At 43.3% G+C, this 21084-nt stretch overlaps 1 protein-coding gene across 1 annotated transcript in view; it reads left to right on the top strand.

Annotated features, from left to right (window-relative positions):
• The window catches only part of LOC126473380 (TNF receptor-associated factor 6), an 84703-nt gene that overhangs the window by 50420 nt on the left and 13199 nt on the right, over positions 1–21084 (top strand). Inside the window, exons 5-6 of the mRNA XM_050100389.1 lie at positions 1967–2074; positions 2494–2622. Coding sequence (XP_049956346.1) covers positions 1967–2074; positions 2494–2622 — 237 coding nt within the window. The remainder of the gene's footprint in view (positions 1–1966; positions 2075–2493; positions 2623–21084) is intronic.

The raw sequence follows: 21084 nt of genomic DNA, 5'->3' as shown, positions 1-21084 counted from the left end.
ATCAGGATGCAATGGAAATGCAGTGTCCATCGTTGTCATCGCCTCATGACCATGCACCAGGAAAAATGGCATAAATTCTGTGGTGTCTTGTTTGGTGGTGTTGTAGGCAAATGTCACGAGAGGTAGCACCTCATCCCAGTTACTCTGTTTAACATAGATGAACATTGATAGCATGTCAGTCAAGGTCTTATTAAGGCATTCAGTAAGCCCGTTAGTTTGTGGATGGTAGGCAGTCGTCATGTGATGAGTAATGTTGCACATACAGCGTGTGCAGGCACTATCAGCAGCTGATTGGCCTCCACGGGTACACTTCTGTGAATGGTTCATCCAACAATGTGTCAATCCTCATTTCAGTGCAAATGTTCTCTTTACGGATGAGGCTTCATTCCAAAGTGATCAAATTGTAAATTTTCACAATCAACATGTGTCGGCTGACGAGAATCCGCACGCAATTGTGCAATCACGTCACCAACACAGATTTTCTGTGAACGTTTGGGCAGGCATTGTTGGTGATGTCTTGATTGGGCCCCATGTTCTTCCACTTACACTCAATGGAGCACGTTATCATGATTTCATACAGGATACTCTACCCGTGCTGCTAGAACATGTGCCTTTACAAGTACGACACAACATGTGATTCATGCACGATGGAGCTCCTGCACATTTCAGTCAAAGTGTTCGTACGCTTCTCAACAACGGATTCGGTGACCAATGGATTGGTAGAGGCGGACCAATTCCATGGCCTCCACGCTCTCCTGACCTCAACCCTCTTGACTTTCATTTATGGGGGCATTTGAAAGCTCTTGTCTACGCAACCCCGGTACCAAATGTAGAGACTCTTCGTGCTCATATTGTGGACGGCTGTGATACAATACGCCTTCTCCAGGGCTGCATCAGCGCATCAGGGATTCCATGCGACGGAGGGTGGATGCATGTATCCTCGCTAACGGAGGACATTTTGAACATTTCCTGTAACAAAGTGTTTGAAGTCACGCTGGTGCGTTCTGTTGCTGTGTGTTTCCATTCCATGATTAATGTGATTTGAAGAGAAGTAATAAAATGAGCTCTAACATGGAAAGTAAGCGTTTCCGGACACATGTCCACATAACATATTTTCTTTCTTTGTGTGTGAGGAATGTTTCCTGAAAGTTTGGCCGTACCTTTTTGTAACACCCTGTATAGCCACTTATTGATGGAACACCTTTTAGAGCATGTAAAAATCGCCAGCTTATAACTACAAGAACATCAGTCTCAGCTGCTTCAATAATTTTAGCCATAATAGGTGTTTCTTTTTGCCTGTTCAAGTAGAAAGTTGCTCAGTTTCATCCATGCCATCTTTCATCCTAGGTGTTCAATAATTTTAGCCATAATAGGTGTTGCTTTTTGCCTGTTCAAGTAGAAAGTTGCTCAGATTTCATCCATGCCATCTTTCATCCTAGGTGTTCAAAACAATAAAAACAGCAACAATGAGAAACAGTCTGACAAGGAACCAAATCAATTGTGAACAAAAACTTGGTGTATGAGGCAACTGGTAGTAATGTCAGGAAAGATATGTAAATATTATAAAGGAGCAAGTGACAATCTGAGTGAAGTAGGGGGCATGGAGTGTAATTACTTCTAAATGAATCAGTGCTTATGTTACATCCAGATTTCAGTGGAAACATAGCAGCCAGATTTTTCTTAGGGCAGAGGAATGTAATGGGATGAACTGCAGCAGTGTTTGGAGCTAAGGACAGAGTACCAAGAACTGGGCATCAGTCATTGCCAGTCGTCATGATGCCTGCTCAGCACCCTGAAGCTGTTGCCTGTAATGAATAGTTCAACAATACACATTATATTAAGTTTCACCTTAAGAGCATCACAGTATATTAAACATTATGTTAAAACATTTGAAATATTTTCCAACTTTTGTGTGAATGACTGTTTTGATAGATACCTAATTTATTTCTATCTATTGTTCTTGCAGAAGAGGGAAGAAGTTCAGTGTACCTTCCATGATGTGGGATGTACAGAAATACTTACAAAGAATTCTTTGACTGAGCATCTGAAATCACAAGTTCATCAGCATCTAGATGTAAGCTATTTGCCAGATTTAATTTCTGTACTTTAGGCATAAAAGAAAATAGTACTGTGTAAATTTGTATCTGTGTTTCAACTTTGTACTGTGATAAGGAGACTGATGACACTGATAAAAATGCAAATAAAAAACACATATAGCCTTGAAGAGAGCTATTATGCTAAAAATAGTAGACTTTAATAAGCATTACAGTAACATGAAAAAATATGGTTGTTATTACTGATTGATAATGTTTGTATATGTTAAGAAAAATATTCATGTGAAAATTACTTTCTTGTGTTTCTCATTACTTTGGAAATTAAAACGTTTTCTGTTCTATTGAAAATTGATTTCCTCTTGCGAACTCTTTTTGAGATGACTGTCAACAGTGATAAACATATTTACACTAATTTAATTACATTGTACCATATTTTCAGCTGCTTAGACAAGCACACATGAAAGCACGAAGACAAAACTCTGTTGAAGAGAAGTTGAAAGGAAAAGCACAGGAAGCAGCTCTTCTTTGGGCACCAGATTCAAAAGGAGAATCCACAGAGAAAAATGGGGTATTTATTCATCTTGAAATTGTGTGTGTGTGTGTGTGTGTGTGTGTGTGTGTGTGTGTGTTTTTCAAATGATAGAATGCATCCTCATTTACTGATAACAAAAATAATTAGATTACTGTTTTAAGGAAGCACTCATGTACTGCTAAGTGTGCATTTAGTTATGCACTCTTGGCATAAGTTTGGGTATTATACCATTTACTTTTGCAGTTGTATCTCCAAATTGAACTTATTCTTCTAAAACCTTACCACCTAACAGAGTTTTTAAAAGTTGTACATGGAGGTTGAAGTGGAATAGTTGGGAAATATGGGATTGTTATAACGTCAAGTTTAACACATATATTTCAGAACGACACAACGCATATAAGTCACAGAGTAAGTTGACAAGCAAGACATGTGTACACGTTAGCATTCGAATGAGCACTGAGTCCCAGTCTAGTAGCCGCTGCTCGGCTGGCCGCTTAGGTGGCGCAGCTGCTGCATGGCTGGCAGACAGCGCCGCACGTAGAGGACACGCGTAATTGCGCGGCGGCGCTTTGAATGAGCGGCGAGTCACAGCACTTTCCCCCCCTTTGAAATTGTTGCACTGGTCTTGATGGAGGTGTCCTGGAGATGGCTAACGTCCATGGGCATTGTTTGACTCACCGTAAAGTCTCGGGGAGAAGGCTTACCGTACAGATGGAAGTGTCCCCGATGATAACGGGTCGAGATGACAGGAGACGTAGGGGTCGAATCTGCTGGGGCCCCATCCACCAATCTGCCCATTGCGGCAAGTCCAGTTGATATGGCAGGAGACATAGGCGATGTGTCGGGGTCCGTTGGAGGAGGAGGCGAGTAGATTTGCTCTGACAGAGGATGGTCATCCGGTTCCTGCATGGGCACGTCTCCTGGTGGCGTCCGTTCTTGTGCTGGCATCGCGATGACGGTGAGAGGGCTGCGTTGTGAGTATTGAGAGATGCCAAGATCCCGAGCGTCAGGTAGAGCCAAAGGTGATGTAGCGGCATTTGGAACAAGCGTTGCTGGCACACGAGGCCGAAGCTGGTCCGAATGACGCACTGCAACACCCGTGTCCGTCTGGATTTCATACAGGCGTCTGCCACGGTGTCTTAAGATGAGGCCCAGGCTCCATTTTGGCCGCCTGCCATATCCCCGTACCCAGACGAGGTCGTCGGCGGTGAACCGGCCAAGTGAAGGCACCCACAGCCGTGAGGTGGAAGGCCGCAGGAGATGAAGTAGCGTGCGGGGCTGTCGGCCATGTAAGAGCTCAGCTGGGCTGTGGTCGCCCATGGGGGTGAAACGGTAAGACGCCAGAAACTAGAGGAGCGCATCATCAGCAGCAGAAGAAGTCAGAAGTTTCCGCATCTGAGCCTTAAATATGCGGACCAGTCGCTCAGCCTCACCGTTGGATTGTGGATGGAACAGCGGGGCCGTGACATGCATAATGCCGTGACGAGCACAAAAATTCAGAAGAGGCAAATTGCGGACCATTATCAGTAACAAGAGTAGAGGGGAGGCCTTCCAAAGAAAAAATGCGGGCGAGAGCACTGGTGGTTGCCGTGGTGGTAGGCGACGTTCAACGGACAATGAAAGGAAAGTTAGAGTAAGCGTCAATTACAAGGAGCCAATAAGTACCTAAAAAGGGTCCCGCAAAGTCAGCATGAATGCACTCCCAGGGCTTCTCAGGCGAAGGCCACGGTGACAAAGATGACTTCGGGGCAACGGCCTGTGATGCACAAGGGCCGCAGGCAGCGACCATGTGTGCTATTTCAGAGTCGATGCCAGGCCAGTACACATGACGGCGCGCCAGAGTTTTTGTGTGAGACACACCCCAGTGCCCTTGGTGAAGGAGGCGCAAGACCGAAGCACGCAAAGACGCAGGTACCACAACACGCAGCAAAGCATTGTCAGTGGAGAGGAGGATAACACCATCCCTAGCCGTGAGGCGGTAGCACAAAGCATAGTAGTTCCGCAACGGATCAGAAGTCTTAGTGGACGGGCGATCTGGCCAACCCTTCTGAATACAGCGTAAAACTCGGGAGAGGGTAGGGTCAGAACCCGTAGCAGCTGCCAGCCTGTCCCCAGTGATGGGGAACCTGCCCACAACCCGCTGCTCGGCAACATCCAGGTGGAAACACAAAAGTTCGTCCCTATCGAATGCCTGATCAGGACCCATGGGAAGGCGAGACAGAGCATCAGCATTTGCATGTTGAGCCGTTGGCCGGAAATGAATCACATAATTGAAACAAGACAAGTAAAGAGCCCAACGCTGGAGGCGGTGTGCAGCCTTGTCGGGAAGTGACGTTGATGGATGAAACAAGGAAACAAGTGGTTTATGATCCGTAACAAGATGAAATTTTGAGCCATAGAGAAAAACACCAAACTTATGAAGAGCATAAATAATGGCCAAAGCTTCTTTCTCAATTTGAGAATACTTTTGTTGGGCCTCCGTGAGCGTTTTGGAGGCATAAGCAACGGGTTGTTCCGAACCGTCAGAAAAACGGTGCGCAAGGACTGCACCGACCCCGTATTGAGAGGCGTCTGTGGCAAGGACAAGATGTTGGCCAGGTCGATAAGTAGCCAGGCACGGGGCCTGTTTCAGCATAGTCTTCAATTTCTGGAAAGCCGCGTCGCATGATGCGGACCAGTGAAAAGGCACATTTTTATGCAACAGGCGATGCAACGGCTGAGCCACCGAAGCCGCAGACGGTAAAAACTTGTGATAGTATGCTATTTTCCCCAAGAAGGCCTGCAGTTCCTTAACAGATGTAGGGCGAGGAAGGGCATCGACCGCAGCGACAGTTTGCTGAAGCGGACGAATACCATCCCGAGAGAGTTGAAACCCCAAGTACGTGATAGATGCCTGAAAAAATGGTGATTTCTGAAGATTACACTTAAGACCGGCAGTCTGTAAGACATGAAAAAGTGTGTGGAGATTTTGAAGATGTTCTTCAGTTGTGGAGCCAGTGACAACAATGTCGTCCATGTAATTGATATACCCAGGGACAGGAAGCAATAATTGTTCCAAGAATCGCTGAAAGAGAGCAGGGGCACTAGCAACCCCGAATGGCAAGCGTTGGTATTGATAGAGGCCGAAAGGCGTGTTAAGGACCACAAACTGCCGGGAAGCAGCATCGAGAGGAAGTTGATGATAAGCTTCTGACATGTCAATTTTGGAAAAATACTGGTCTCCAGCAAGTTTAGTGAACAGTTCTTCAGGACGGGGCATAGGGTAAGTGTCGATGAGGCATTGAGCATTTACAGTGGCTTTGAAATCGCCACAGAGACGAATATCACCATTTGGCTTAGCAACAACAACGACGGGAGAGGACCACTCACTGGAAGTGACAGGAAGCAAGACCCCTGAAGTAGTGAGACGATCCAACTCCCGTTTTACCCGATCATGAAGGGCCACAGGAATGGGCCGAGCCCGAAAAAACTTAGGCCGAGTAGTGGGTTTGAGCATGATATGAGCTTCAAAGTCGTTTGCACAGCCTAACCCAGGAGAAAAAAGGGACGAAAATGTCATCGACAAGGAATCCAGTTGAGCATAAGGAATAGCATCAGAGACAATATTGACAGAGTCATCTATGGAGAACCCAAAAACGCGAAAGGCATTGAAACCCAAAAGATTTTCTGCGTTGCTCTGGTCGACCACAAATATGGGAACAGTGCGAACGACGGATTTGTAAGATACCTCAGCATTAAACTGTCCCAAGAGAGAAATCTTCTGTTTATTGTACGTCCATAATTGCCGAGTGACAGGTGACAGGAGTGGAGAACCCAACTGAAGATACGTCTGAGAAATAATTATAGTGGCAGCAGAACCAGTATCCACTTGCATGCGAACATCGCGACGAAGGATTTGGACAGTGAGGAATAACTTCCCTGAAAGGGAAGAAGTGCAACTGACAGACAACACAGAATCAGAATCAGCGTCATGTTCATGAACATCATGTATGCGGTCGGATTTGCAAACGGAAGTCACATGACCTTTCTTTTTGCAGTTGTGACACACAGCCCAACATTGGGGACAATCCTCGCGTGAATGTTTCGTAAAACACCGCGGACATGAAGGAAGTTGCCAGGGGTTTTGCTGCAGTTTCTTAGCGGGTTGTTTACGGCTAGGCCGAGGCTGCGCGTAGGAGCGCACTGCGGCCACGTCGGCCGGCGTGGACGCGCCGCACGCATCGTCAATAGCGCACAAAGGTTGTATTTCGCCGATATCACCCCACGCCTCTATTTGCGCCCCAGCAGCGCAAGAAATTTCAAAAGACTGTGCAATGGAGAGAACTTCATCTAGAGTCGGATTCGCCAACTGAAGGGCACGTTGCCGATCTTCTTTGTCGGGCGCCGACCGGGTAATAGCATCCCTTACCATGGAATCGGCATAGGATTCTTTGTGAACGTCAGTAACAAATTGACACTTTCGACTGAGGCTGTGAAGTTCAGCAGCCCAAACGCGATAGGATTGATGTGGCTGTTTTTGACAACGATAAAAAGGCAACATGAGAGGCTACCACATGTGTTTGCTTTTGAAAATAGACAGACAGAAGTGAGCACATTTCAGCAAAGGACAAAGACGCAGGATCCTTCAAAGGAACCAATTGCGACAACAACCGATACATTTTAGGTGAAATCCAGGAAAGGAACAGAGACTTACATGGTTGTTCGCCCGTGACATGAAATGCCAAGAAGCGCTGTCAAAGACGTTTTTCATAATCAGACCAGTCTTCCGCCGTCTTGTAGTAAGGAGGAAAAGAAGTTATAGCCAACGACGAGAAACGCCCCGCATTTGACGCCGCGATGAAATCGCGAATCGCCGCTGTTAGAAGCGTTTGCTGTTCAAGGAGATTTTAGAATAGTTGCACAACAGTAGCCATGGAACCCTGTTGGTCAACGGTGAAAAGGAAAAATCCACTACCTCGTCGCCAATTGTTATAACGTCAAGTTTAACACATATTTTTCAGAATGACACAACACATATAAGTCACAGAGTAAGTTGACAAGCAAGACATGTGTACACATTAGCATTCGAATGAACACTGAGTCCCAGTCTAGCGGCCGCTGCTCGGCTGGCCGCTTAGGTGGCGCAGCTGCTGCATGGCTGGCAGTCGGCGCCGCACATAGAGGACGCGCATAATTGCGCGGCGGCGCTTTGAATGATCGGCGAGTCACAGCAGGGATAGAGTAGTAAAAATGTGGCTACTCATGTAAATTTGGGAAAAATCATATTTAATGTATGCAAAATTCGATTCTGAGATTGCACTTAACTTAAACTATTAAAAGACATACTTCGGGAAGCAGAAAAAAGTAATTTAACAGTGAAAAATTCAGGCTGGAATAATGACTATTATAAAAGAACAGATTACTACTCACCATATAGTGTAAATGTTGAGTCACAAACAGGCACAACAAAAAGGCTGCTAAACAAGTAAGCTTTCAATCGAAAAGCTTCTTTTGACTTAGACCACACACACACACACACACACACACACAATATATGTGTGTGTGTGTGTGTGTAAAAGATTACTTGTTGAGCAATCTTTTTGTTGTACCTGTCTGCGACTAACATTTCTACTATACACAGAAATTAATTTGATTCAATAACGTATCTCTTAAGTTTATTAACTTCAAAAAAGTTCTGAAACAATTATCTGTTTCCATAGTATAGGTCATTTCATTTTACATTTATCTGTCTGCAGAAATCAAAAATGTATTCTTTGTTCTCTGCACCTGCGCACTCAAGAAATACCATGCACTCAATATTGTCTGACATGCCATCTTGGACTTCAGAAATAAGAACCGAACCAACTGTATCTGCAGTTAAAATTGAGCAACACACAACAATTGACTATTCTTTTACCTAATGCATTGTATGGTTTTAATTGCTAGTGTACCTTTTGCATAATTATTGAAAATTTTTTAAAACTTAGCTGCAAAAAGTTTGTAGAACTGCAAAAACAATTTTCCTGCACTGTAACCTCATTCAATGTCTGGGGATGAACTGGACTTGCTATAGAGAATCATTAAAACATTGTGAAATAGTCCATGCATCTTCCACTTGGGAAAACCACTCAACAGGCGAGAAATTACAGTATTCCATATTTCCCAACTATCCTCTAATACCCGAAGTTCATGTAGTACTTTATAAGAATTTCAGTCATCTTAATGTCACTGATGTGCATCAGTTGAGTTTGTTAGGTGCTATTTAATGTGAATTGTTAAAATTTATGCAATCCCCAGCCACTGATATGATCAGCTGCTTGTATGCGTCCTGTCTCAGCCAGTTTATATAAAGAAACCTCAGTGTTTACCTACTTTCCCAATTACAACAGCTCTAAATATTGATAGCACCCATGTGAAGAAACTGAAACTCATAGTCCAAGGGAAACTTATGTGTTGCTTGCAGTAAATACATATTGTCTTCCTTATATCCCTATACCGACGGCTGGAATTCTGCGTAGAAAGAATGACCCCTTGGCAGCCATGCAGTGGATGTTGCAGTGCCACATCTCTCCCCACCTTCTAGATGCTGAATACTTCAGACATGCTCACTATTTCTCTGTGGTGTCACCGCCAGACACCACACTTGCTAGGTGGTAGCCTTTAAATCGGCCGCGGTCCGTTAGTATAAGTCGGACCCGCGTGTCACCATTATCAGTGATTGCAGACCGAGCGCCGCCACACGGCAGGTCTAGAGAGACTTCCTAGCACTCGCCCCAGTGGTACAACCGACTTTGCTAGCGATGGTTCACTGACAAAATATGCTCTCATTTGCCGAGACGATAGTTAGCATAGCCTTCAGCTACGTCATTTGCTACGACCTAGCAAGGTGCCATTACCAGTTACTATTGATACTGTAAAACATGTACCGTCAAGAGCGACGTTCACCATTTATGGATTAAAGTTAAGTATTCCACAGCTACGTCCTTTTTTGCTAAAGTCTAATTTCTTTGACCTGTTCCAGACCTCACGCCAGCCTGCGTGAGCTAAAACGCGTGCCTTTCGGCTTCCTCTCATAACCGGTGTTGGCTCTCCTGCCAACCCACAACATTCTCAGGATTGTTTTGTTTCAGTCATTGGAGACACACTAAGAGAATTGGAGTATTTATTTATTACATTTATGTCATTTACTGCTGTCTACAACAATAATATATTTATCCAGCAGAGCACAAATATGCGGAAATGAAATGTCATTTGTTGGATGTACAGCAAGCTACAAAGGATGCTGAGATTCTGCCAAAAGTGATGATACTGAACTCATAACAGAGGCACATACAGTACATTGAAATACCATCTGGCGGGTTGACATCAAAAATAAAATATGGTGGTACTGCATCGGTAGTCCTAGAAAACTGTTGTCCACCACAGCTAAATGATAAACAGGGGAATGCTTCGAAACTACTACTGCAGTTAAAACTACTCGTACACCATGGACACATTTACTCTATGTGTTAGTAGCGAGCCATATGCAGAGTGTGGTGTGCTTAGACTCCTGTGGCTATCCACTGCAGTCAATTAACTAATGATCAAAAGCTAATTGTTCTAGGGCTGCGTTTGGAGTTGATAAACACACTACTCAGTTATTCCCCTTCAGAGAAATGTAGAAGTAACCATTTTTATAAAATATGCTGCTTCTTAAGTCTTGGTGAACCATATTAACTTGCAAGTCTATTATCTCATTAATTGTAAAATTTTCCTCGCAGATTCTATGAATCTAGAAGTGTTTGATGTATATAGTGAACAATAATGGAGGTTCTGCTGCCACCTGACCCAAGTGCAAAATAGTTTTCTTTCTCTTATTTCAGAATTGTTATGAATTCTGAGTACAGGCGATGATAATCTCTTCAGCACTGCTAGTTACTGAAGTGTCATTTCTCTCTCCCACTCTTGGTATCACTGTTCTATAGGAAGCTGTTGAAGATTACACTGTAGCAAGCACCCCTCCCTTTCCAGAAACAAAATTGCATTCTATGTATGTTGGAATTAGTTTTATGTCGTCATTCAAGTTTCTGTTTTACCATTCTGTCGGTTAGCTTAAAAGGACAGGAAATGAAAGTTACTGGGCTGCACAATTCCCTGCACTTTTTAGCCTTATTGAGTTTCCTTACTGCAAAAATGCGTGCTGTATTCAGCTGAGGTACATGAGCCCTGTGTGTAGGCATGCAGAATACCATGGCCGGTAGCTGTGCAGATGGCAGGGGATACTTGGGGAGAGTCGTTGTGGTGGGGGGTGTGGGCAGACGCTGTAGGGGAAATGCCAAGCGCTGGAGGGGAAGTGCTGTTATAAACTGAAGCCTACACTCACATTTTTTGTAAGTATTAAGTGAGGAACTGAGGAAAAGTAAGCTCAAAATCTTACAGAAAAGTACATCCTTGGCACAAAATATATGTGTTATGACTTCACTTACATTGTTCCAAAACCCATAGCATTTCTCATTTCACCAGCTATCGATGGCTCCTAAATTTATATTCTTTCATTCGAAAATTCTGTAGTTAGCAGAATAACTTGGTAGATAATGAAGTTTTGCATAATCACCATACGACAAAATACTCCCCTCTAGTGTGCTATCACCTGACAAAATCTTATTTCGATATCTCCAACCTTTTATGAAGTATGAGAAATGTTGTGGATGTTTCACTCAGGCTTTATCGCTTGCATGGTGCAATCTCAAGATTGCAGGGCATCCATGCCAATTCTGTCATCACTGACTGGCTGAAAGGTGGCAAACGCTTGTCAGCCTCCCATTCTGAGCAAACAAATGAACTCGCCTAGTGCTTTGGATGAAAAATGGCCACTGCACATCGTCCATTGTATCCTGCACTACCTACACCCATAACCTTCTCATTATATTGAATAGAATTTTTTTTCCTATGTTTGGTAGGTTGGTAATGGATGTTATGTGGGTCTGGGGCAGTACTTGCACCTAAAGATAGCATTCTGTTAAACAAGTCAGTTGTGAATGTCCTCCATAAGTGATTTTTTCACCAAGAAGCAGCAGGAGAAAACACACAAAAATTAACAAAATGTGCAAGCTTTCGGAATCAGTGGCTCCTTCTGGCAGAATAGTTGAATGGGAAGGAAGAGGGACAAAGGAAAAGGACTGGCAAGATTTAAGAAAAGGGAATAATTACGGAAAAGTTGCCCAGAGACATAATACAGGGTGAGAAGAAAAGACTGACAGTTGCCAGCTGCACTAGATCGGACTTGAAAACCTGAGAGGTTATGTTGGAAGATAGAGTAATAAGCAAGACAGAGATTACTGAAAAAACATCGTGCAAGTGTTAATAAGAGTGGAAAGTGGGGACGGAGGAAAACAGACAGGTCAGAAAATAAAAGATATACAAAACTAAAAAAGTGTAGAAAGGGATAGTTACTGAGAACAGATGCTGAGACTGAAGAAATTAACATAATTTAAGGCCAGAGGCATGGCAAGAACCAAGGGTACGTTGTAACACCAGTTCCTGCCTGCAGAGTTCTGAGAAAGTGGTGTCTGGGGAAGAATCTAGATGACACATGTGGTGAAACAAGCAGCAAGGTCATGGGTGTCATTTTTTAGAGCACACTCTGCAACATATTATTTTGTATTACCAGTGTACACCTTCTATCTGTGCCTATTCATGCTAACTGATGACTTGGTGCTACTCATACTCAGGTAGAAAGCTGAACAGTGTTTACGTAACAGCTGGTACGTGGTGTGTTGTTTCGTAGATGTCTCTCCCATTGACAGTATATGTTTTGCCAGTTACAGGACTAGTATAGGTGGTGGCAGGTGAGTGGATAGGGCAGGTCTTACAGTGGGGATGGTCATAAGGGTAGGAGCGAAGGGCAAGGAAATGGTTGCCAAAGGAGCAGGATATTGTGTGGAGGGGGGGGGGGGGGGGGGGGGGGGGTTGGAAAGTTATTCCAAGTGCGGTGGGCAAAATGTCACTCAGAACTATCCTGGTGGTGCTGTGCTCCTTCTGCAATCATTTCCCTATCCCGTGGCTCCTACCACTGCTCCCTCCTGATGTGCTTACATCTGTTTTTCTTACATGTCAATCTGGGGCTCTGTAAACAGATATGAATGTAACTGTTCTATTTTATATCATTATTCTAGCATGACAAAAATGTGATTGCTTTCAGTTTGTTTGGAAAGGGATGGATAAAAAAAGGCTCAAGTCCTTTATAACCATCTGTTGTGTCTGATCTGAGTTTAGCTAGAACAAAATACATGCACAGGGCCTGCCGATATCAGTAGAAATAATGCATGAAAATAACTCAATAAATGAAACAGAATATTTCTAAATTCTTAGATGTTTATATTGATAAGAACTTGAACTGGAATACACATGTTACATGTCTTCTTAAACGTCTTAATTCTGCAGCTTCTGCATTACAGATAATGCACAGTGGCACAGTGAAAAGTAGCTCACCTCCCCTATTAAGGCAAGTGCAATATTTCGGTATTTGAAATAGAATTAATGGCTATGATTATGGACAGTTTTATGCAATAATCGATTGTTACCATTCTTCAGTCAACATTTCAGTTTATTTTATCAGTGAAGAATTGAAATTGTGGAAGCATATGTGAAAACAGGTTTGATTAAGGAAACGCACAAAATTTCCGGGGTCAAGTATCCAGATAGAGGATTACTTGAAAAGAGGGCAGTATGGAGACTACAAAAATTAGGGTAGCTATGGATCTGTGCAAAATGTAAAATGACAAAGAATTCCTTCAGTTTGCACACCGGAAGCTGTTGCAGACATTCACCAAAGAATTATTGAGAGCCCAAAGAATTCAACACGTAAACTGGCCCAAGAGATGCATGTACATAGGAGGAGTTGCCAATGGATATTGAAAGTCCCAATTTGAAACCGTATCGTGTGGCAGTTGTGCAGCAAATACAGGTTGATGACTGTCAGAAACATGCAGATTACTGCACTTTGCTTTTGAATAACATCAACAGTGGTTTGTTAGACCCTTTCCATTACATCATGAGTGATGAAGCAGGGTTTTATCTTTCTGATCATGTGTATTCACAGAACACAACGTAATGGATGATGAAGAGCCCTAACACTGTGTGTCAGCAATCACTCCATGATGGAAAATATTGGCATTTGGTGTGGTGTAACAGAAACACACATCAGTAGACAAATATATTTTGAGAGTACCTTTAACACGGTTGCATATATGGAAATTTTTGATATATTTTCTGCTCAACTCACTAAATATGAAAGACAAATGTGCAAAAAGGTGTGCAGTATACTGCTGCATTCATTTTCAGTAAGCTGCCACTCGAATTCAAAAATCTTAACAGTAATCCATGCACTTTCAAATCGAAACTGGAGAGTTTCCTCATGGGTCACTCCTTCTATTCTGTCAAGGAGTTCCTTGAAAAATTAAGCTGATTCTTATTGTATTGCTGATAGCTTTTACTTAAACTTATGGACTTACTTTTTCAGGTTCATGAACATTTATTTTTATTTGTTATTACTTTTATGTTGTAATTTCATGTACTGACACGTTCCATGACCTTGGAGATTTGCTCCTCAATTTGGTCCTTCGGAACTTGACGTGTAAATAAATAAATAAACTCCCAGCAAGATGGGACAACATGCCACACGTCTAAGGTATCCATGGAACAAGTCCATGATGCCTTCACTGAGTAACAAAATGACAGCAAACATTTACGGCCACCACATTCGCCAGATCTAGCCCTATGGAGACATTTGAAGAGCAAGGTCTGTGAAACAAATCCACACACAATACAATATCTGGAAGTCAAAGGTATTGATGTTGCAGGGGGTCACTTTCAGCATCTTCTTTAAATGTATTTTTCACTGTAAATAATAGGTAAGTCTGTTTCATTTCAGTAATTTCACTGTATTTTTTTATACTTACGTGGACTGCTTCATCTGTGCCACACTGTCTCAGATTTTGAAAATGAAAATATAAAAAAAGTTGAATTAATTCTCCTATTTTCATTCACTATTGTCTTATGGCACCATGTTCTAGGATAACTCATCACTGAGGAAAACAGTGTTTGTAGCAAAGATGTGTGTAATAGAGATAATGTTTTATGTGCACTCTAGAATCTCTTGCAGACAGCTCTTTACCAAAAACAGCCTCACAGCACATTTACTCCCCTATCAAGTTTGTTGTTGACAACTGATCAGAGTTTAAAAATAACAATAATAATAATCATAAAGATGGCTTAGTGTGGCACAGAAAGGAAGAGGTACTCAGTCACAAAAATCTTTGACCACCTGCTGAGTGATGTAAAGAATTTAATGGATAGTAAAATTAACTTCAAACATAAATAGAAATATTATCTGATTGACAACTGCTTCTACTCCATAGAAGGATTTCTAAAAGTATTGTAGTATGATTCTGTGTATGTACATGCATGTGTGTGTGCATGTGCATTTTTGTTTGTTGGGAATAGGATTGAACATACACTCCTGGAAATGGAAAAAAGAACACACTGACACCGGTGTGTCAGACCCACCATACTTGCTCCGGACACTGCGAGAGGGCTGTACAAGCAATGATCACACGCACGGCACAGCGGACACACCAGGAACCGCGGTGTTGGCCGTCGAATGGCGCTAGCTGCGCAGCATTTGTGCACCGCCGCCGTCAGTGTCAGCCAGTTTGCCGTGACATACGGAGCTCCATCGCAGTCTTTAACACTGGTAGCATGCCGCGACAGGGTGGACGTGAACCGTATGTGCAGTTGACGGACTTTGAGCGAGGGCGTATAGTGGGCATGCGGGAGGCCGGGTGGACGTACCGCCGAATTGCTCAACACGTGGGGCGTGAGGTCTCCACAGTACATCGATGTTGTCGCCAGTGGTCGGCGGAAGGTGCACGTGCCCGTCGACCTGGGACCGGACCGCAGCGAAGCACGGATGCACGCCAAGACCGTAGGATCCTACGCAGTGCCGTAGGGGACCGCACCGCCACTTCCCAGCAAATTAGGGACACTGTTGCTCCTGGGGTATCGGCGAGGACCATTCACAACCGTCTCCATGAAGTTGGGCTACGGTCCCGCACACCGTTAGGCCGTCTTCCGCTCACGCCCCAACATCGTGCAGCCCGCCTCCAGTGGTGTCGCGACAGGCGTGAATGGAGGGACGAATGGAGACGTGTCGTCTTCAGCGATGAGAGTCGCTTCTGCCTTGGTGCCAATGATGGTCGTATGCGTGTTTGGCGCCGTGCAGGTGAGCGCCACAATCAGGACTGCATACGACCGAGGCACACAGGGCCAACACCCGGCATCATGGTGTGGGGAGCGATCTCCTACACTGGCCGTACACCACTGGTGATCATCGAGGGGACACTGAATAGTGCACGGTACATCCAAACTGTCATCGAACCCATCGTTCTACCATTCCTAGACCGGCAAGGGAACTTGCTGTTCCAACAGGACAATGCACGTCCGCATGTATCCCGTGCCACCCAACGTGCTCTAGAAGGTGTAAGTCAACTACCCTGGCCAGCATGATCTCCGGATCTGTCCCCCATTGAGCATGTTTGGGACTGGATGAAGCGTCGTCTCACGTGGTCTGCACGTCCAGCACGAACGCTGGTCCAACTGAGGCGCCAGGTGGAAATGGCATGGCAAGCCGTTCCACAGGACTACATCCAGCATCTCTACGATCGTCTCCATGGGAGAATAGCAGCCTGCATTGCTGCGAAAGGTGGATATACACTGTACTAGTGCCGACATTGTGCATGCTCTGTTGCCTGTGTCTATGTGCCTGTGGTTCTGTCAGTGTGATCATGTGATGTATCTGACCCCAGGAATGTGTCAATAAAGTTTCCCCTTCCTGGGACAATGAATTCACGGTGTTCTTATTTCATTTTCCAGGAGTGTAGTTAAGTATAACCCAGTATATACAGGAACAACAGTGTAAGGAAAAGATAGATTGCTACTTACTGTAAAAATGACACATTACATTGCAGACAGGCAAGTTAAAAGACAGTTGCACATTAGTTTTCAGCCACAGCCTTCATCAGAAGGCTGATTTGTGGCTGAAAGAAAATGTGTAAGTGTGCTTTAATTGTGCAACTTAATGAGTCGTCATTACAGTATTAGCAATCTATATTTTCCTAACATCACTGTTATCCCAACCTGGAGCTTCCATTGTTCAGTATATGCAGGATGTTTGAAAATGATGGATATATGGGTTTTAAGGCTTTGCAGTTTTTTTTACATTCAACTTAAAATCATAAATAATACATCAAATGAAAGAGCAACTCAAACAGCTTTGTTTGTATACCTGTGCACAAAGGGAAGAGTATGAAATGACCAAGAATGATTGAAGAACGCGTTGAACGAGTGAGAGTCTTTCATGTGTATCCCCAAGAAATCAGTTTGGAAGGCTATTCATGAATTAGCAATTCCAGCGATGTCTGAGTGGGGACTTTTAATTAAATGCTTACAACTGCATCTACATCCTTATTAACTGCAGTTGTTCCAAGCTCCAAAGCCCACAGACTACAGTTTCTGTGCCAACCTTGCAAACAAAACGTTGCTGCATAATGATGAAGATTTTCTGAATCGTGTTGTCTTCAGCGATGAATTGACATTTCATCTAAGTGGAAATGTGAAAACATCTAATGTGCACTTCTGGATATCAGCAAATCCTCGCGAGATGGTACAGTTGCTTTTTTTCATATCCCGATGAAAAGTGTACTGCATTTCTTTTTCAGTGAAGCAACTGTAACTGGTGTTTCTTATATCACTGCATTAGAACTGTGACTCTTTCCTCAATTGGAAGAAATTGAACCACAGAACTTGGCAGCAACATGGTGCGCTGCCTCACTGGCATAACTCAGTGCGCAGTTTGTTAAAAAACATTGTATCCAACTGCTGGATTGGCCACAGGGGATCAAGTAACAGAGCTTGTTTTGCGTGACTTACACATACAGACTTGATCTGACTCCATACGGTTTTTACCTTTGGAGCTTCATAAAGAATCATATGTATGTGCCTCTGCTACCAGCTAATCTACCCAACCTTAGAAACAGCATGGTTGCAATGATTACTCTAGACCCACTGATTGAGTTTTGGGAAGAACTCACCATTCACTATTGCGTTTTGGGATGAACTCACCGATCACTAGATGTGTGATGAATGGTGCTCACATTGACACTTTTAGTATTTATGATTTTAAGTTGAATGTAATAAATGCTACCAAGCTGACACACTGCATGTACTTAAGAAATCATGTAAGTGATCAGCACACTGCCATTTTTTGTGCTGAATATATACACTATAACTGTAAAACAGACTTGAACCACATCGTAGCAAGAGGTCACAATTATGATCCAGGGAACATGTAAATAACTAACTCTACTTATGCTCTAACCAGGAAGATAAAACTGTGCTCCTGTCTTAAGCTATATTTTGCATATGGCACAGAATATCAGGTATTTGGTAAGACATTTTGATAATATCACTTTATTGGATGTAATGGAGCTTGTACTTCACTAACTGAATTTGAGTGGTCTGTTTGCCATTACCGAGATGGATTTTGTCTACGGTTCATGATTTGAAGTGATGAAATGACTACAGTGATTCATATGTGGAAAAAGTTATAATTTGCTGCTTCATGATTTCTTTCAAGCAGGCTGCTGTTTGCATGTGAAGATTTGAGTGAGTTTTCTGCTGATGATATTGTCGTGGTTATGGATTCTTTGTAATTTGTGACACTGGACTGATAAGAGGAGGTGTCATGTTCGGTATTGCTGTATATTGTTTAGCTGCCTACACATTTCTGGTTGTCTGTCTTGTATCCCCTTTCATGCTATGTTTTGTTGTAAACCTCTCACTGGAGGTTTTATGACAGTGCTTTTTATACAGGGTGTTACAAAAAGGTACGGCCAAACTTTCAGGAAACATTCCTCACATACAAAGAAAGAAAATATGTTATGTGGACATGTGCCCAGAAATGCTTACTTTCCATGTTAGAGCTCATTTTATTACTTCTCTTCAAATCACATTAATCATGGAATGGAAACACACAGCAACAGAACGCACCAGCGTGACTTCAAACGCTTTGTTACAGGAAATGTTCAAAATGTCCTCCATTAGCAAGGATACATGCATCCACCCTCTGTCGCATGGAATCCCTGATGTGCTGATGCAGCCCTGGAGAATGGCGTATTGTATCACAGCCATCCACAATACGAGCACGAAGAGTCTCTACATTTGGTACCGAGGTTGTGTAGACAAGAGCTTTCAAATGCCCCCATAAATGAAAGACAAGAGGGTTGAGCTCAGGAGAGCGTGGAGGCCATGGAGTTGGTCCGCCTCCACCAATCCATCGGTCACCGAATCTGTTATTGAGAAGCGTATGAACACTTCGACTGAAATGTGCAGGAGCTCCATCGTGCATGAACCACATGTTGTGTCATACTTGTAAAGGCACATGTTCTAGCAGTACAGGTAGAGTATCCCATATGAAATCATGGCGGTGAATCGAGGAAGTACAGTACATACTGACGAAACTAAAATGAGCTCAACATGGAAATTAAGCGTTTCCGGACACATGTCCACATAACATCTTTTCTTTATTTGTGTGTGAGGAATGTTTCCTGTAAGTTTGGCCGTACCTTTTTGTAACACCCTGTATATATACCCTCCTGCAATATCTTGTTGTGAAAGCACTGGTTGTATAATGCAAATATTGACCAGTCTCTTGGTTCCTGTATTTAAAACCAGCATGTTGCTGTTTAGTATATGGAGGTTTGAGGGCTGTTACAAGTGTAACAGATGTTCTGGGCATGAAACATGTAGCAGCAAAGTTTTTTTCCCGAAATTGTTGAATATTGACCAAAAACAATGTCCTGTAGACATCACTCAGGAATTGCTGAATGAAGTTGACAATGATCCAGAACTTCTAAAGAAGGTTATAACACGTGAAAAAACACGGGTATATTATGACTTCGAAACTGCCTGAAGAGCCAAGACCGAAAAAGTTTGACACGTTCAATCACAGGTGAAGGTTCTTCTCACTGCCTTCTTCAGTTACAGTGGGATAGTGCATTATGAGTTCTTGCCTTATGGTCATACAGCCAGTAAGGAATACTACCTGGAAGTTCTGTGATTTGCTTGAAGCAATCCAAAGAAAATGACCAAAAATGTGATAAAATCACTTGTGGAAATTGCACCTTGATAATGCTGCTGCTCACATCAATGTTTGTTCATGATTTTTTGGCAAAAAACAAACCAGTTATGTTGCCTTAGCCGCTGTATTCACCAGGCGTGGCCCTCTGCGAGTTCTTTGCACTCCTGAGGCTGAAAAGAACCATGAAAGGATGTTGTTTTGCCACCATTGGTGAGATAAAATCAGAATCGCTGAAGAAGCTGAACACCATAATCAAAAGTGAGTTCCAGAAGTGCTTCCAAGATTGGTTCAAAAATGGCTCTGAGCACTATGGGACTTAACTGCTGAGGTCATCAGTCCGCTAGAACTTAGAACAACTTAAACCTAACTAACCTAAGGACATCGCATACTTCCATGCCCGAGGCAGGATTCGAACCTGCGACCGTAGCGGTCGCGCGGTTCCAGACTGAAGTGCCTAGAACCGCTCGGCCACCAACGGCTGGCTCTTCCAAGATTGGAGAAGGTACTGACAGGAGTGTGTGTTATCTGAGGGTGATTACTTTGAAGGGAGAAATAGTTTATGTTGATGCATAAATAAAGATACTTGAAGATAACAAAACTTCCCTCATGTGGGCATGATAAGACAGCAAGATCATTTGCATATGTTTGGCTTCTGGAAGCTTCACATGCTTTCTGGTAAGCTTCACATGCTTTGTAGTAAGCTTCAGATGCTTTCCAGTAACTCAAGTTGGACTATGCCTTAGTGTTGTCAGTAGCTTTTGTCGAGCACATTCTCACATGACCTGTCGGTAGCTTCATAATGACCTGAATAGTGAAGTCAGTACACACTGAGTTGACTAAAGTCATGGGATAGTGATATGCACATATACAAATGGCAGTAGCATTGCGTTCACGAGGTATAAAAAGGCAGGGCATTGGTGGAACTGTCATTTGTACTCAAGTGATTCATGTGAGAAGATTTCTAAAGTGATTATGTTCGCACAATGGGAATTAAAAGACTTTGAATGCAGAATGGTAGTTGGAGCTAGAGACATGGGACATTCGGTTCAAGAATCAGTAGGGAATTCAGTATTTGAGATCCACAGTGTCAAGAGAGTGCTGAGAATGCCAAATGTTTGGCATTACCTCCTTGCCATGGATAACTCAGTGGCTGACGGCCTTCGCATAACAACCGAGATGAGACTTGTTTGCATAGAGTTGTCAGTGCTAACAGGCAAGAAACATTGCATGAAATAACAGCAGAAATCAGAGTGGGGTGTGCAACAAGTGTACCCGTTAGGACAGTGCAGCAAAATGTCATGTTAATGGTCTATGGCAACAGTTGACTGATGCGAGCGCCATTG

This window comes from Schistocerca serialis, chromosome 4 (assembly GCF_023864345.2).
Source record: "Schistocerca serialis cubense isolate TAMUIC-IGC-003099 chromosome 4, iqSchSeri2.2, whole genome shotgun sequence".
Taxonomy (NCBI): domain Eukaryota; kingdom Metazoa; phylum Arthropoda; class Insecta; order Orthoptera; family Acrididae; genus Schistocerca; species Schistocerca serialis.
Note: the sequence above shows the minus strand (reverse complement) of the source record. Positions and strands in the feature narration are given on the sequence as shown.